Genomic DNA, 17,021 nt, shown 5'->3' on the forward strand with positions numbered 1-17,021 from the left:
TGTATAATCAAGGAATCTCAGGATAGCACACTTAGACTGCAGATTTTTCTGTATGCAAAAGTAAGTCAAAGGAAGAGGATGAAGTTTTCTTGTATAAGGCTTTGTTTCTGCTTGAGCTAGCTTACAATGAAATACGTTCAGTGTGACAGAGTATCGACAACTATTTCAAACTTTAGCTTTAAATACAAAAAGTTTACGCGCAAAAATAAGCTGAAGAAAAGAAAAATGTTTTTTTTCTTGTTTGACGTCTTATCCTGTCTGGCGGTATGGAATTATTCTGGAAAAGCCTGTATATGTACAGAGTATATAAAAAATACACTTATTTGACCGGACCACCCTAATTCTACAACTCTGGATGATACAGTTTTACAAACGTCTACTCATCGCGAGGACCAACTTGCCAACTTTTCAAAATAAGCTATGAGTCGCAATTGAACCGTTTTCTGGAGAAATGACGTTGAAATTCCATTGGGTCTTACATCGAGATTATTCGCAACAAGTTTATATTTCGCAGTCAGGTAGAAAGTAAGCAATGTGACATTAACGAGAAAACAACAAGTTTTCGTTAGCAGGTGGGATAGCCCGTGATAAACAGAATGGAGCAATCAGCGTGATTTCACATTATTACAGAATTATCTACTGCGTGAAAAAAGACTTTCAAACAAAGATTCTGATTTTATTAGCTTTCTTTTAGAATAAATAGAAAATAAAATTTGTAAATAACAATTAATCTCATTATTTTAAATAATATATTTAAACTTGTTGAAATTGCAAATAATTTATTTCTGTCTTTTAACATTTAAACAATTATTTAAATGAAAATTTATTTAATAGTGCCCAGTATTGCGCGCAACACATTTTTGGAACAACGAACAATTCGATAGTCGGTAATAGAGATAGATGGCAAAATAATTGGATTTATTGATAAAATGAGGATTAAATTGATTAAAAAAAGTAAATTGATTAAAATGTATACAAATCCTACATATACAAGAATAATATCTTGCACGTCATGGTATCCAAATATACTTTCCCAGTAAAGTTCCATTTGATCCTCGTGCTAAGTAGCATACGGTGCCAGCAAACGTCAATTTTTACAAAATTTTGCATGAATCAATCGATCCAGAGGCTCCGATCCTCCGAAATCACGCTAGTGGACACTTATACGCCCTGACACTTTTTATACATGCTGTACATAAAAATATATGTATCGAAACTGTTGTTATTTCTATACTCAGAGGTAAGATCAGAGTAGTTATTATTTTATTGAATGGATAAATCTATTACACCGTTCTGAGCCAAAAAAAGCCTTTATTGCACACGCTTACAAAAACTAGGGATAAAAACAAAAAAGCATCTTAAGCCTATCGATTAAATCTATCGATTGTAACTAGCATCATCCTCTAGTTACTATTTCTTATCACTAACGTATCTGCATATGGATGGCGAGCACGAACTCACGTTGTCATTTTCAACAGAAACTTTGATACAAAGTACGCAGATTTGTGTATAAATACATTACGGTTGAAAAATTGTTGAATATTTACTACTGTATCTGTTATACTTGATCGTTAACACCTATTTTTTTCGCCTGCCTAACTTACTATCCTCAAAACGTTATCAGATTATACATTTTGTTCGGCTGATAAAATGGAATTTCTTGGAATTTAGAGCTCCCTTTACATTCACTTGTTATTGTACGAGTATTTTGCTCGTTCACCAGCCGTTCACTCATTTTATTTTGCAATCGTGACAATTTGATGCTGCTTCTCCACTCTGTATAACGTGTTACCTACAAACACCGATATGTATATAATCTGATGCATTAATTACTATACGATACACCATGAGAACGTTAATACACGCAAAACGAAATAGATAAACAGTATCTGCTAAAATTATAGCTATAATATATAATATAATATAATATAATATAATATATAATATAATATAATATAATATATTTTTGTTACAGTCGACTTCTCCAAAAGTCAAAAGCTTGTCTTGTTATTGGCACGTACCGTAAACACTCGACTAATTGCGTATTTCTTAAAGCTATATTTCTCCTCTTTACAACTTTTTTACGAGATTAGTTTGAAATCAGCCCAATTGATAAACCATTTCAATTTTCAATCTCCTATATTCAAAATTTATTATAATCAATTCTATTTTAGTTTTTGCTATCAAAGGAACATAAATTGGAAGTTGAAACAAAAAACATGGGTTCTAATTAAATATTACTATCTGCTTCTATTCTTAATCGTTACGAATTATTTATACATTATTACCAATTATCAATTGTTTATTATACATTGCTCGTTGCATTCACCCTATTACCCCTACACTTCCGTATCATCAACCATATTGCTATCTTCGAATAATTTTCCTCAAACGCAAAATCTCCCACGTACCTAACCTTTTAATTTCAAAGCTAATTAATTCACGGACATCTTCGATCTTTAACAAGCGTGTATCCTACCAATGATTAGCAGTTACTCTTCATTAATTCATTAATTCATTGATTCAATCTGTAACGTTTCGAGTATGTACATCGCATGTCGTATCATTGTATCGGTATTGTATCTGTTGATTCGAAAGATAGCTGGTTACTCAGGTGGCTAAATTGATCTCGCCATAGACGAAACTTATTTGTGTATCCATCTATGTATATATAAAAGATATACACAAGCAAACAGATAAGGCAATCGAGAATCAATGGATTCAATAGCCGGTAAATATTTACAAAAAAAGGAGATACCGCCGATTTTGACATTTTTTAAATATTTTGTTAATGTTATCAGTTTGAGTAAGATTTTATTCGAGGATTGCCGTTCATTAAAAAGTTAATATCAAAAAAGTTCAATGAGTCATTTGCATTTAAGAGAGTGTACTTAGTCAGATTCTTAGTAAACACTTATCCAACAGCCGATCGTTTAGTAATTTTCGATTCGATTATTCGTGTTCGTTTTTTCGTGTTCGATAACGTTTTGCAGAAGAAGATTCGATTCAATGTTTGTAATATGTCGTGTATACAATTTTGATAATTACATTCGATAATTGCACAAAAATCGGGACTGAAACGTTACAATTATGGAGACGTAGGAACGACTCTATTCCTCAAAATTGACAACGCGAATGAAAGAGAAAGAGAGCCTCGTTAAAGACTGGCGATAAGTTGAAAGATTCTTATTTGCGATTTTTGATCAATGAAATTTTTGCTAATATGTTTCTCGCGTTTTACTGGTTAAAATGACACCAAACACGATAAAATTTGGAACATATTTGCTTACTTAATAATTGATAATTAAATATTATTCATATTATATCATGTTTGATCTTATTTTAGTCGGGGAAATCCTACAAATGCGTTAGTGGAAATTTAATTTTAAAAAGCCTAAAATAAGGCAATTTTCAGTTTTGAATGATTACTCGGATACATTGTCTCAACGATAACTGATAATATTGGATCATGTTACACTGCTCGATCGCAATGGACCGCCAAATTTCCGCGATACCTCAGGGAAATCTGTCCTTCTCAAAGTGGACACGACGGCTGTGTAACTACGTAGAGGACTTTTTCGTGCAATTATCGAATGTTTGTACTAACCGTTTAATTTTTTGTTCCAAAATTCTTATTCTTTATATTAGATGAATAATTCAAATATCTCACTGTGAAGTACCTGTGTTATTATTGATTGGTGTTTTATAATTATATTAAACAACGAATACTGAATAACGAAGTATTTTTCGGTTAAGGATTTCTTTCGTTATTCATAATTAATAATTATTATACATAGCAATTTCGACAAAGTAACGAAGATGTAGAGTCGAATTCGAGTACGATAAGTAGTCACAGAAAATTTATCTTTTCTCCAATTGATTGCGTCTCCTAGTTTAATGGTGTTTTATAAACGGGCCGCTTATCTTGAAAATGGTAAATCCATTTTCCTTTGTTTCGGAATATTGAAACATTACGTTCGATTGGACTATTTTACTACGTTTTATGACCTTGAGTGACCTTAAATGACCGCGATATTTAAATCCGTCTTCAAAAGAGCAACAATGGGACAAATAGGTATTCAAAACTACACGGCTACACTTAAAAAAAAACGAAGCCTATTAAAGTGTTCTTTAAAACTCGTAAACGCGTCCATCTGAGAAAAACTTTTTCCATCGCGTAATAGCCTCCTCGAAACCAAACAACTTTTGTTTCAAACATTTCCCTGCGTCTCAAAAAATTGAAAGAATTATTCAGGTGGTTTGCTGTTGAAGACTCAGCCTGTATATCCCCAAAATTCCATGTAGTTCTGATTGTTAGGCAAACTGATATTGTAATCTAACACGAGTCAACCTCATCAAGGGGCGAGAGGGAGGGGGTGTCAATAGACTAAACACAGAAGTATTCGCCTCTATATGTACCTCTATTCGCTATTTTGAACATGAACAGAAAGATAAGAGTACGGAGTGGGTGAGAAAAGCATTAAGAATTTTGATCCAGCATTTTTTAATCTCTTTATTGTGACATGAAAACTACGGAAAAAGTAATTTAAAAAAGCGACCAGATATCAATGACCTACGAAAAAGATAAAATTCATCCGGACAGAAAGAAGGAAGAAAACTATTTAACGTTTCATCAGAGAAAAAGAATCGGGGAAAAGGCTTGGTTATTGATCTTGTGAGACAGGAACGTCATAAATGCTAGTATAGGTAATCTTGCAGAAGTTGTTAAGAATCTTTATCGTAGTTTGGTATGAAAAATATCGAATAATTTGGATTTCGAATCACATACAAATTAAGATGCAGGGGAGAGTCGCACGGTACCTTGTGCTAGAGTTGATAAAAGTGAAAATTTACAAAGTGACTTTATAGCACGAATGGAACTTGATAAAAGTAGGAAAATTAATTTTATGAAATTCAATGATACGAATTGACGAATTAACAATGTGCAAGAATAGTAATGTCGGAATTTGTAGGAAACGAAAAATTGTCGTCCAGTACCGATCAATTATTTAATTATTTGATCTTTTGCTCTAAATGGTTAATAATGTTTTAAAAAGTCCTCTAGATGTCAGTACACATATTCTTATTCAAATTTGATTATTATGTATATCGTATGGAAAATACTTAATATTTTCTTGATCTGCGCATTCGACGTGTGCCCAGACTTCACATTCGTCGTTTTTGAAACATTGAAAGCTTCAGTGACCTGTCTTTGGGCCATTTTATTTTTGAAGAGTAGCTTCGAAGCCCCATTCATGTTCTCCTCTGACCATTTCTCTCTTTTCTGTTTTGGACTTTCAAACATTTTTCTATGGGAAAAGGTAGAAGAAAAATTAAACGGACACCTTCTAATTTAGTCTCAGTTGCCAAAATATTGAACTTACAGGTAAAAGAAATTCGGTCTATGACTAAATCATCGGTATTGGACGACAAATACGTTGAACAAATACGTTTTAGATTATAATGTATATAATATACAAAGGAAATTATAAAAGTGGGGCAAATAACTAGTAATTACACTTAATAAATTAGATATAGTATACATTAAGAAACATTTTACTTACCTGAAAAACAACATGTCAACTCTAGAAAATAATTTTTAATTTTCGAAATATCAATGTATATGTTTGACATATCAGATCAATATGGCTCCGAAATATGTTACACGGAATTGTTCATTTTCATTTGTTTGTTCCAATAAAAGCGCTAATATCTGGTGAAAAATCCTATGTATTTAGAAATTAACAGAAGTGTTAAGTGAGCTGTTATTTTGCCCGCATTGTATTTCTTACATGTAATGCCTGTTACACGTTTTATCTTTAAAATAGCAAACTCATTATTTACTCGAGATTTATTCCTAGCGCACGAATATTTTTCAATAGAGCGATGCAAAGTTTTACTGTATCTCGGATCATCACAAGTTAATCAAAATCTTGAGGATTCGATTTCACCTGCTCAAAGTGACTTTTGCAGGCAAAAGAAATTGTTCCTCGGATACTTTAATATTTTTTACTAAATTTCATCAAAAATAGAATTTTATTTGCTAATAGAAGATAACTATGTTTTGGTACTCCTACAGAACAATATCACGACATTCGCTAAAATTACAAATATTGTACAGTATATTCACTACAAGGCTAATTGAAATAGCTTGTAATCCAACATATAAGAATGCTACTTGCAAAGTATTTTTGCTAGTAACAGTTTAAAGTAGAGAGATATTCCTAAAAAATCATATATTTTATACATATATGTACGTAGTATATACAGTGGATATAACTATGTTTCTGAATTTATAAAATAACAATTGTCTTGTAATACGTAAAAATCTCGAGAAGATTTAAATAAAAATTTTGATTATTTGTTTGAAAATAATTTATTATTTGCACTGAAATGTTACATCTCGAATGCACTGTACTTTGTTACGCGATTCGTTCCTGCACAATTTTTTCAGCAAGCTATCTACATAAACAATACATGATAAAAACAAAATTAGGTATATTAGTTCCACCAGTATTTTAATTCAAATTAATAATTTACTGAAGAACATTTATTAACACGTTGACTACCACGACACCCGCATTCGGGTGTCAGCAAAGTTTCTGGTCAGGCCGCGTAACCCATATTCGGGTGTCGCTTATTTGACTACTTGCTAAGGATCGTCGTAGGTATTTGAAAAGATATTTCATAATAATAAAACTGTTGAATTGTTATAAAATAAAAATACGTTGTAATACGTTGTAAATAAAAATTGTTATAAAATAAAAAATATAAAATAAAAATAAAATAAAGAAAAACATTCTATACATAGCTGAGGTTGGTCGGGACAATTTGGACAAGAAGTTGTTGTTTTCTTCAAATTCTTTTGTGCCTTTGTTCGGTCCATTCGACGTCTTTTACTTGCATAACATAGTTTGCACGCGCGTCTAATGCTTCTTCCGGAATCATTTTTCCGAACGGCGATATTGTGCTGACTCTGTCGAAGACAAGGATTCTTCGTATTTTTAGACAACCCTAATAATTTTGCAACTAGTAATTGTCTAAATATTCCAATATTTATATTTTTCCTTGTTGCAATTTTCTGAACCGTCGAAGCGTTTACAACAGAAATTCCCAGAAGGAATTGAATGCCACGTTTTCTGTACCATTTGATTCCTTTTCTAATTGTGGTGGCATAAGAAACCATTTGATCGGAATAATCTATACCACACTTTCCTTCGTTATATTCGACAACAGCTAGCGGTTTTAATGTAGCGAACAAGCGAAACGAAAGATCATTCTTGAGACCACCACTTGAGCGATTCGCATTACTAAAATATCGATAGGAGCACCTAGCAGAGAACGCTTGGTACTGCTGTACGCGTGGCCTGACGCAGATTTTTTTGAAAACACGCGTGGCAGTCAATGTGTTAATAAACTATTAAACTACATGTCGTGAAGAAGTATCCCCTTTATGAACATTTATTAATAGCTCTAGAGTTGATAATATTAGCTTGAGGAAGTTCTGTATGTACGTGTAATTGATAGTACTCGCGTACACCTGTGCGTGTAAAACGTTTCAAGTTAATAAAGAGAACATGATACACGTGGAATAGGTATGAATAAAAATTACAAGAAGCCGGAGAATATTCTAAAACATATGCCATGATAAAATATAAATTGTAAAGAGTTATAGATCATGTTATTATATATTAAAATTATGCTTAACAAGCAGATATTAGCGTAAATATGACGCTGCGTTAATTAAATCCAACAATATTGAGAAAAGAACAAATTGAACAATACCTAGAAATAATTTAGAAAAACACTGTTAGATCAATTTCAAATTGGGTTTTCTTTACTCGATGTCAAACTTAACTCTTATTCGTCTTTTGCATAAACTCTTTTCGTGATATGAAACTTTAGAGTTGACATGCTGCTGGTATTAATTGCACACGCAGAATAAGATTTTCCAAATTGAACCGAAACGATTTAGACAGAAAAATGTAATACTTTCAATACTCATAACAATTATTTATGCATTCCGCATATAAACCTACCGAATATTTATTACTTACTTTTAGCTCAAAAATATTTGATATACTACTACCAAGCAAATATTAGATTGAAGAGGAAATCATACATGAAAGATGTCACTTTTTTTAATAAAAAGTTCGTTCTCATCAAAGTTTCTGGCAATTTATTACATACCTGTATACAAAGTGGATTACTTTGTAACACAACTGGAAAGTAACTTTCTTTAGTAATGATTTGCGTAATAAATTACGCAAAAAGTAAAAAGAAGATTATATTTTAAATCATATTCTAAGAACAACTGTATTTTAAACGTGATTTCAAAAGAATTTTGAATTTAAAAATTCGTCAAAAGTACATACGTACTTACTACTTCGACACGATCTAGGCTAATTATGTGTTCTAATGTTTATACATCTTGATAGTAGCTGTATTCAAAGAGCGCGTCGAATCTTTTTATAGTATTTGCCTTTTGATGTATTAAAAGTATCATTAGAGATATTCTTCTTATTATCGGAAATATGTATAGTTCTGCTCATTGCATCGACAAGTGAACGGATTTTAAGCTTCCTATTCTTTTACATTTTCAATATTTCCAGAGTTATTTGTTTTCAGAATAAAAAAATATTAATTCCTGCCACTTTTGAGAGAAATTGTTTAGAAGTGTATCCTGTTTATCTCGAATCGCTCAAATATATCGGGGAAAAAATGAATGATACAAAAATCGAATGACATCGAAAGGGATATACTATTATATTCGTGTGTATTTACTTTGCGTGTATTGTCTTAACATGAAATCTCTTGCGTGTTAAAATATTTCAGTGGATATCTCCATTTTTTGTTACATAATCACGCAGCTGACGTTCAGACATCTCTAAAATACTAGAAACTTGCGTCTTTCGCACCATCCGCTATCGTAATAGAAACTTTCAAATTCGACAGAGCAATACAAAGCACGCGAAAAGTGACTGACCAAAAAAGAACTGAATGTTTTGACGACATTACGAAACTGCAGCCTTGTATTTCAGCAATATCATACCAGCAATAACAAATTTTGAGAAATATCTTTATGTTCTATTCCTGTGGCGTACTTTGGATAACGCTAATCCCGGCGACACACTAAATTTTGAAATCCATACGACTGATTCTACAGAAGCGGGGATTCTACAGCAGCGATTTCGCTTGCACAGTTGTTCATTTAATTTATGAATTGTAAGAAACCTCAAGTATGTCAGAGGACATAGTGATATTGCTACAAAAGCGACTAGACAAATAGAGAGCTACATGTGATTTTATCGTATTTTTTTAACCCTTTCGCTTCGGCAATCCAGTCCGCCGAAGTACTGTCACTGAACGGAAACGCGCGCCAGAAATACGCACAGTGCGCGTGGCTACTGTATATACGTTTTCCTAAGTCTTAAATAATAATAATTCTTGTAAGAACCGTATACGAAATATCGTTTCACTGTCAATGGATTTAGTAGATTTTTTAGCACGAAACAATATACGATTTTGATGTTGTTTCAAGAACGAGTAATTTAAAGAAGTGATTAATCCAGTATGTCAATAAAATCAAGGGAAAATGTTCTGTCGATAACGAAAAAATATATTAATGACCACAGATAGCATTTGTATATGCATCATTTTTGTCAAATTTTGTCTTCCAAACACAACTTTTTAATATTCCTATTTTATCTACTTTTGCTAAAATACATTAAACACATTTCAATACTAAACTAAAGATCTTTAAACTTAAAAATGACTTTTGCTTATTCCCATGTCACAAACAATTGGCTTTAATAATTATCGATCAATACTCTCTTATTCGTAAGCACATCAGCATATTCGATCCATGCAAATTCACGTAAAATGTTACTACTTCCTGCCTTTCGTTACATGTATCTTAATAAATTGTATCTTATTAAATCTTAATAAATATGAGTCTTAATAAAAAGAAGTTACTTTTTACGTAGACCAAACCTAGTTCTATTATTAAGCGCGTAAGCAGATAAGATGAAGATCAAATAGAGGCAAAGCTAAAAAATAACGACTATATATTTTCATGTTTCAGCGTTGAAAACTTATGTGGGTGAAACGCTAGAATTGACTGGAGTTCTTCGACAAGAAATGGGCACTTGTCTTTGCATAGACAGCAACAATGTGCCTCCGACAGTCAGCAAACGTTACTCTCTACAAGTTCACTGTATGTATTATTAAGCGCTTATCATAGAGTTATTATACAAATATATTTGCAATTATCATTCTTATATATTATACAAGGTGAATCAGAACACGTGGAAAATATGGCAGAGGTTGATTCTGAATACTGAAATAAGAAGAAAATTTTATATAACATAATATGCCTAATATGACCATACGTTCCGCTTATAGCTTATTTTGCGATGCTAAACATTACACAGATGAACGATTTCTTGGAAAATAGATAAATCGTGCTGGCCTTATTTCCGGACCAATACGCTCTTCGGATCCGAATCCGTTCGATTATTAAATACGGGGACGTTTAAAATCTCTTACTTATAAAACGTTAGTTGACGTGACGATCAAAATTTTCGACAAATTCGTGTAAGCTGTTCGAACAAGATGGACGATCTATGACGCGACGCATTCGCGTTTCCGTAGAAACTGGAACTGATCGATTCGAGTAATTTCTCTAAAGATAGGTAAGAAAGTACTGTGACACAAAGCAAGCGTCTACTCGAAAACGTTTATACGAAATTTTCTTCTTATTTTAATGCGCTGAATCAGCCCCTGCTTGCCTGGAAGCCGTACTTTCCACATGTCTCGAACTCTATCATACCGATCCACTAGGTAAACAAAATAAAAGCCTGCCAAGCACTGTGGCGGCACGGGCCACGGAACTTTTCAACGGCTCCGGATGCAAAGCGCGACGCCGCCAAAGCGCAACACCGACGTGCCCAATGTACCATCGATATCTTCACACTCTTTCCGCCGAATTCTCGGAAGAGCATACACGTGCCAGCACTGGGCTACGATATCGATGGGCTACGAAGGGAAGAATCTGCGCGATCCGAAACAAAAGCACAGGCGGTCTGTCTTACGCCATTAAATGTGTAACTCCTCGGTATTATTTGCATAGCAACGCGTCGAATGATCTCTCGGTGTCTATCGTTATTTGTTAGTTGTTACCAGTTGTCTGTTAAGTGTAATTGTTAATTGTTAATTGTTAACTCTGATTGTTGATTAGTTCTAAATAAACTATTGTTCGTTAAAAACACCAAGAGTAGTTCCTTACGCACCTATCACCATACCACCTCAGCACGAACGCCGTATAGATTGTTTTCACCTGTTCGATTCGTGCTAGATTTGACTAAAATACTCATGCGAAGTTATTGAAAATATAAAATCCGAATTAACATCCAGTTTTCAACAACCTGTCTTAAAGATACCGCTCACAAACAAGCTATCATTTCTTGAAACAAATATATAAGATTTATTTACGTTATCAATTTTGTCGTGTGTCGAAATACAGCCCACTCAAAACATTCTATGGACCAAACGAAAAAATTGTTGACATTGATTGTCAACAAGTCCTACAAACTAGGATCTTTCATATTTCTTTCGCTTTTGATAATTAGACACAACCTCCCGCTAGCCGATGAGTCATTCTGCTATATTTGGCTTATCCTTTGTTATTATACAAATTACTGCCATTGTTCACGGCTGATCTACTAATTCGTTTGGTGACTAGACACTACGTTAGATATTTTAATCAAATAAACTCATAATTGTATCGATAAAATACTTCCTATCAGTACAATATATGATCCAAAATTTAAACATCCTGCTTCAGGGCGACATATCCAGTGAATTAACGGCGCCTGAACAATCCCTTAAAACGGGTAAATCTATAACTTTATTATCTAATTTCAACCTAATATCCACAAACTGATCAACATAATTTCACTATGCCCAAAAAGAATCGCCTTGCAAATGATATCGATATTTACGACATTTCTTTGCTATATTAATATAGTATTATTTGTTATAGATCCAGACCACCGACCTCGACCAGGGCTATCAAAATTCGCCTTCGTCATGGCCAATAACCAATATAATATTAACTACGATAGAAACTGTCATTGTTAATTTAACACTAGCTATCGCTGCTATAATACGAATAGCCTGTATACATATTAAATAAACTGTAATAAATAACTTATTATTTTTAAATACACCCTGTCTTATTTATCTACACCTTCCTTTGTCTTACGTCCACCTTGACCTACGCATTGTCATGTAAAATTCGTGATAAAAAAGGATTTTTGCAATCCACTAGCGATAAAAAGTTCGCGTACAAGGTAAATAGCGGGCAAAAGAACGGTATAAAGCATAAAGTGTAGAGTATAGTAGCATCGCAGAAAAAGAAAAATCAACAGCTTGCTCGGTCATTGCGCAGCAACAGATCGAGCAACGATACAAATGATCATGGAAGTGCGTTTCTGCTTCCCGGTCTGTTCGAACTATGACGATTTGTCTTTCTGATCTTTCCGACTCGACCGTTGCACCGTTCACTCGACCATCGACCATAAATTGTTTCGAATTTTCTAGAGAACGGACACTTGAAACTACGTGCTTGCGGTACATTCGATAGCCAGAACAGAGGGATCCTTCGTGAGCCTGTTTTCGTCCTGCGAGACGAGCAAATTATTAGAAATTTCCTGATGCAATTGTACGCGGTTTTATGCAACTTTGATTATACACGTGAACGATATTTGGCACAGAGGAGTAACATTTTCGGGGTAACATTTGCGCACTAATAGGTTCCCACGTAGCTAAAATAAAGCAAAAGTTGCGCGAAATTAACGGATGACAATTGAGAAATTTCTTGGGTGATCTACGTTTATTACGAAATGGTTGGATGCGAGAATCGATATCTGGTAGCATCTAAGTTGTCCGAGAGAGTTTCACGATAAAGGAACAGATCTCTGCCGATACTCTCTATCCGACTATCGTAGCAGATTTGCGTACTTTTGCAAGGTTCTCCAAATTAATACAAATTTCTAACTACCGTAACATCGAGATATTATACATCGTAAGGCAAAGTTAAGGAGAGTGGCGATGACCTCGGAAACGCGAAAAATATCTCAGAAGATAGAATTTTGGTGGCGCGAAGGACAAATGTTCGCGATGGTTTTTGCCAATAGCGATTCTGATTCTCCCTTGACGTGTCTGCTCGGCGCCACTTCCGGCATCGTGACAACCACCGTAAGCCCTAGGACACCCTTACAGCCTCCTTTACATCGCATATGCCCTTCTCGCTGTTGATGAAAATCCAATTTGTGAAATTAGACGTTTGCTCGCTTTGAGACAAAGTAAACCGCGTTTCTCACAGGTGTTCGGCAGATGGCGATGATGAGATATAGTGCAACAAAGTGAAATTTTACGCGCGTAAATCTAACAGGATTATAATGTAACAGAAGCACAACAAAGAGGAAACTTGTGATGAAAAAGGAAGAATATATTACCAGCGAAACTCTTTTGCTCCATTTTCTTTCGTAGAATTATATTTCACTTGCGAGTATTATAGCAGGTCTGCCTTTGATACAAAAATCATAAAAGGTTTACGTATCTGCACGTATATTTACGCTGTATGAACGACACTCGAGTATTACACGCATGCATTATCGACAAATCGATCCACGTTCGAGATAAGAGTTCCTCTTTGATACTTATGGTATAAATAACGAGAAATTATCAGGAAGTATGTTACAGTGAAACTGCTCGTACTTCGTTACTTTTACTCGCATGTATGACACCTACAACGATATTCTTTGTTGAATCAATAAATAAAAGCGCTCCCCAGCGTACGTACAAGACTAGATCTTGAAATATAAGAATCGACGTAACAATAAGACTAAAAAAGTTCGAAATGAAAATAATTCGCCGAAACGGCAAAAAGAAAATACCTGACACAAAAATAACGATACGGTAAATCAGCGTCCCGTTTTAATTTTCATCGATCAGTCGTCCAGCAAGCGATATGTGTCAAGCAGCAACGGAGACAAGGTAACAGAGACGAAATATTATCGAGTTAACGCACGCGAAGTGGTCGCAGGAATGGCTGACGGGTGCGAGAGTGTAATGCACTTACGTCACGCGAATTTCAGACGAAACAACTGGTGGTGTAACGAAAATTTAGCGTCGCAACCGAATGTGCTAAATATAAAATGGATGGCTGTTGACCGAAAGAAAAATGCTCGACGATACGGTGCCGCCGTTTGTTTTCTTACAAGATTGAACGTCCACGGTCGACCCATTTACCAGACCCTCCTCGTTACACGAAGAGACGAAATCACCAGTGCTATTTAATCGTGCGAATTATATCACGCGTATCTCGCGAATTATTACACGACAGTGATAATAAGGCAAATCTAATAAAATTTACTTCTCATTAAAAAGTCGTACCAAAACAATTATTTATTAATTGATTTATTTATTAATTCTTAAGAAGATACATATAAATAAGAAAAAATGGTAAAATTTGATTAGTATAATAAAAGTAATATATGCCTATGATCATTCTAAAATATAAAAAGTGAAATAGTCTTACGTTCATTGGTATATTTTAAGAACACACACATCTTTTAACGATAGTTGCAATGTAACATCATTTTTATATTACACGCAAGGTATGGCAAGTATTCCTGCTCTAAGGCACAATTTGAAATCAACAACATTCAGTTTAACAAATTATAACTTCTATTCGTTTTCCATCATGGAATAACGCGGTGGTGTCTTCCATATTGCACTGGACGTGCATTGTAATCTACTCCTATCTATATTTTCAAACATTTCAGTTAAATCTGGTGTGCACATTCTTCTATCAAAGAATTTATAGACTGCTTTCTTCGGAATTTATCGTTGCATTGCAAGTTCATTTTCGCGTATGTATGCTAAAATTGATAAAAATTCGAGTACTCCATGCATTATAATGTTTATTAACTCATTAAGTAAAACAACACTTACATTGCGCCTAATGTGGAATTGTACGCCTTGGTCTGGCTTCATCGTCCGATGTGTCGTCGTCAGGTTTACTGTGCAAAACAGAAGTGGACCTTACTGTTTGGAGCTATATTTTGGATAAAATATCGAATGAATAATAGCTTGTATTTTTATAACAGAAGAATACTTTGATACTGTTTGTAATGTTACCCGCGATGTCATCATCTGAGTCTCCTTCTTTTGTTTCGCTAATAAGATTTTTTTTGCTTTTTCGACAGATCTTCGTGCCAGTTTTTGAACAATGGCTTTTTCTGAAATTTTTTCTTTTTCAAAGGCCTCGATTCTCCTTCTTACGGGCACATTTTTCTTCGTTTCATTTTGAATGTCCTGTTTCGTCATGTTTCTATTAGACATTTCCCTTTCACGGGATGGCTCATCTTCTGCGAATAATTCTTCGAACTCGGTGAGTCCAATAGCTTGATTCAGCTGCTGAACCTCCTCCTGCAGAGTTATTGGCGACCGTGATGTAAATTTAGGTTCATTATTTTTTCCTATACTACTAGCCAAGTTTTTATTAATTACTACCATTTCGTTTGATTTTATTGGTGATAAAGGTTCTACAATTGCGGTAGCGTCCATCATCTTCTGCGTATAAGTAGAATTGATGTCCATCGTGGAATTCATAAGAGGAGTAAATTTCTCAAGTGCATTCTCGCACATTGAAGGATCTTCAATATCATTTCTTGCTGATGGAATTACTGTATCATCAATAATATTAGAATATTTACCCTTCGTGTTTTCACTCCGTGAAAAAGTTCTCTTTATATTACTATCTCTTGTTGTCATTGAAGACTTTAATGGTTCAATCCTTTCTGGCTGTTTTGCATCTTCTTTTGAAATTGTTTCGCTTAAAACATTCTTTTTTGTTTTACTATGTTTTGTAGGACCTTTTGTGTTTTTTTCATCTGAACTACTTCTAGCACTTTCCTTTTTTTTAGGTCGGCCTCCACGTTTCCTCTAAAAATTTAGAATATATTTAACAACGTTATAGTAGTATTTATATACACAATGTACATACAATTGTATAAGCAATTAGATTTTGACGCATTAATTAACCGATATCAAACATTATTGGATACTACATATAAGGGTTAGTATTGATTAGTAACATAAGATATGGGGTAAGATTGAAAGTATTAAATTTCATCATAATATGACACAAACATTTACATTACTGTCATCATCAAGAGTTAGCCTTCGTAATTTTGTAACAAGTGACATTGACTGCTGCTTTTTAATATTAATTGCAGCTTTTATTGCAGCCTTTCTTTTTGTTCGGTCAATTGTTGTTTCCAGCACATCCCCAGTTTTTACATCTTTATTTTCTGTTTTATCATGTACTGCTGAATCTGTTACTGTATTGTCAGTATTGATAATATCATTTTCTGGGATAGTCTCTTTACGGCGATAACCTTTTTTCTTCAAAACCTTCGGCCTCTTTGTAGTTTAAGGGCCAGGGACTGATTGTGGTATTTCAGCAATTAAACCATGTAAATAATCCAGAGTGTCTTCAAGCTGGTTGTTAATATATTTTTTAACATCCAAGGAATAATTATGTATATTCGATATATCTTTGGTAATCATTTCTTTAATCTCCTTCTTTGATCCAGTATCCATATTTAAAATCTACGAATAAATGATATATATTTAATATATACATTAAACTATACTTTTTAATAATACATACCATAATTTAATATTATGGTTGAAATTATGACGTATATAGCAATTAATACATACACATGTGTTTAGTTCTATTAACTTAGAAGCACATGTAAATTAAAAAAATATATATATATATGAAACAATAATAAAATAATGAAGTAACATTGAGAATAGAATCTAGTTTAATTACACATATATACCCTTTTAATAATTCCGTTCTTATAAATTTTATTAAATTTACAGTGAAGCTTACAATTACACTAATGCCAATGAATATTAACGTATGCGTTTATTATTAC

At 33.7% G+C, this 17,021-nt stretch overlaps 1 protein-coding gene across 2 annotated transcripts; it reads right to left on the reverse strand.

Annotated features, from left to right (window-relative positions):
* Window positions 1-14,615: 14,615 nt before the first annotated feature.
* On the reverse strand, window positions 14,616-16,799 carry LOC117165331 (uncharacterized). Of its 2 annotated transcripts, none has more exons than XM_076627233.1 (4): window positions 16,228-16,799; window positions 15,208-16,014; window positions 15,022-15,124; window positions 14,616-14,948 (listed from the first exon to the last, which is right to left on the reverse strand). In XM_076627233.1, the coding sequence occupies exons 1-3, from the start codon at window positions 16,276-16,278 to the stop codon at window positions 15,029-15,031; spliced, it is 954 nt and encodes a 317-aa protein (XP_076483348.1). In that variant the 5' UTR covers window positions 16,279-16,799; the 3' UTR covers window positions 14,616-14,948; window positions 15,022-15,028. The 2 variants fall into 2 exon arrangements, with proteins under 2 accessions (XP_076483348.1, XP_076483347.1); XM_076627232.1 differs by having other exon boundaries at window positions 16,222-16,799.
* Window positions 16,800-17,021: the final 222 nt, after the last annotated feature.

Source organism: Bombus vancouverensis, unplaced genomic scaffold, assembly GCF_051014615.1.
Source record: "Bombus vancouverensis nearcticus unplaced genomic scaffold, iyBomVanc1_principal scaffold0050, whole genome shotgun sequence".
NCBI classification, from domain to species: Eukaryota; Metazoa; Arthropoda; class Insecta; order Hymenoptera; family Apidae; genus Bombus; species Bombus vancouverensis.

Coding starts and splice junctions, on each gene's coding strand:
- LOC117165331 (XM_076627232.1), bottom strand. CDS start 16,278: ATGTCACTTGTTACAAAATTACGAAGGCTAACTCTTGATGATGACAGT. Junction 16,015..16,221: donor ATGATGACAGTAATGTAAAT/GTTTGTGTCATA, acceptor CTAAATTTTTAG/AGGAAACGTGGAGGCCGACC. Junction 15,125..15,207: donor CTCAGATGATGACATCGCGG/GTAACATTACAA, acceptor TCCAAAATATAG/CTCCAAACAGTAAGGTCCAC.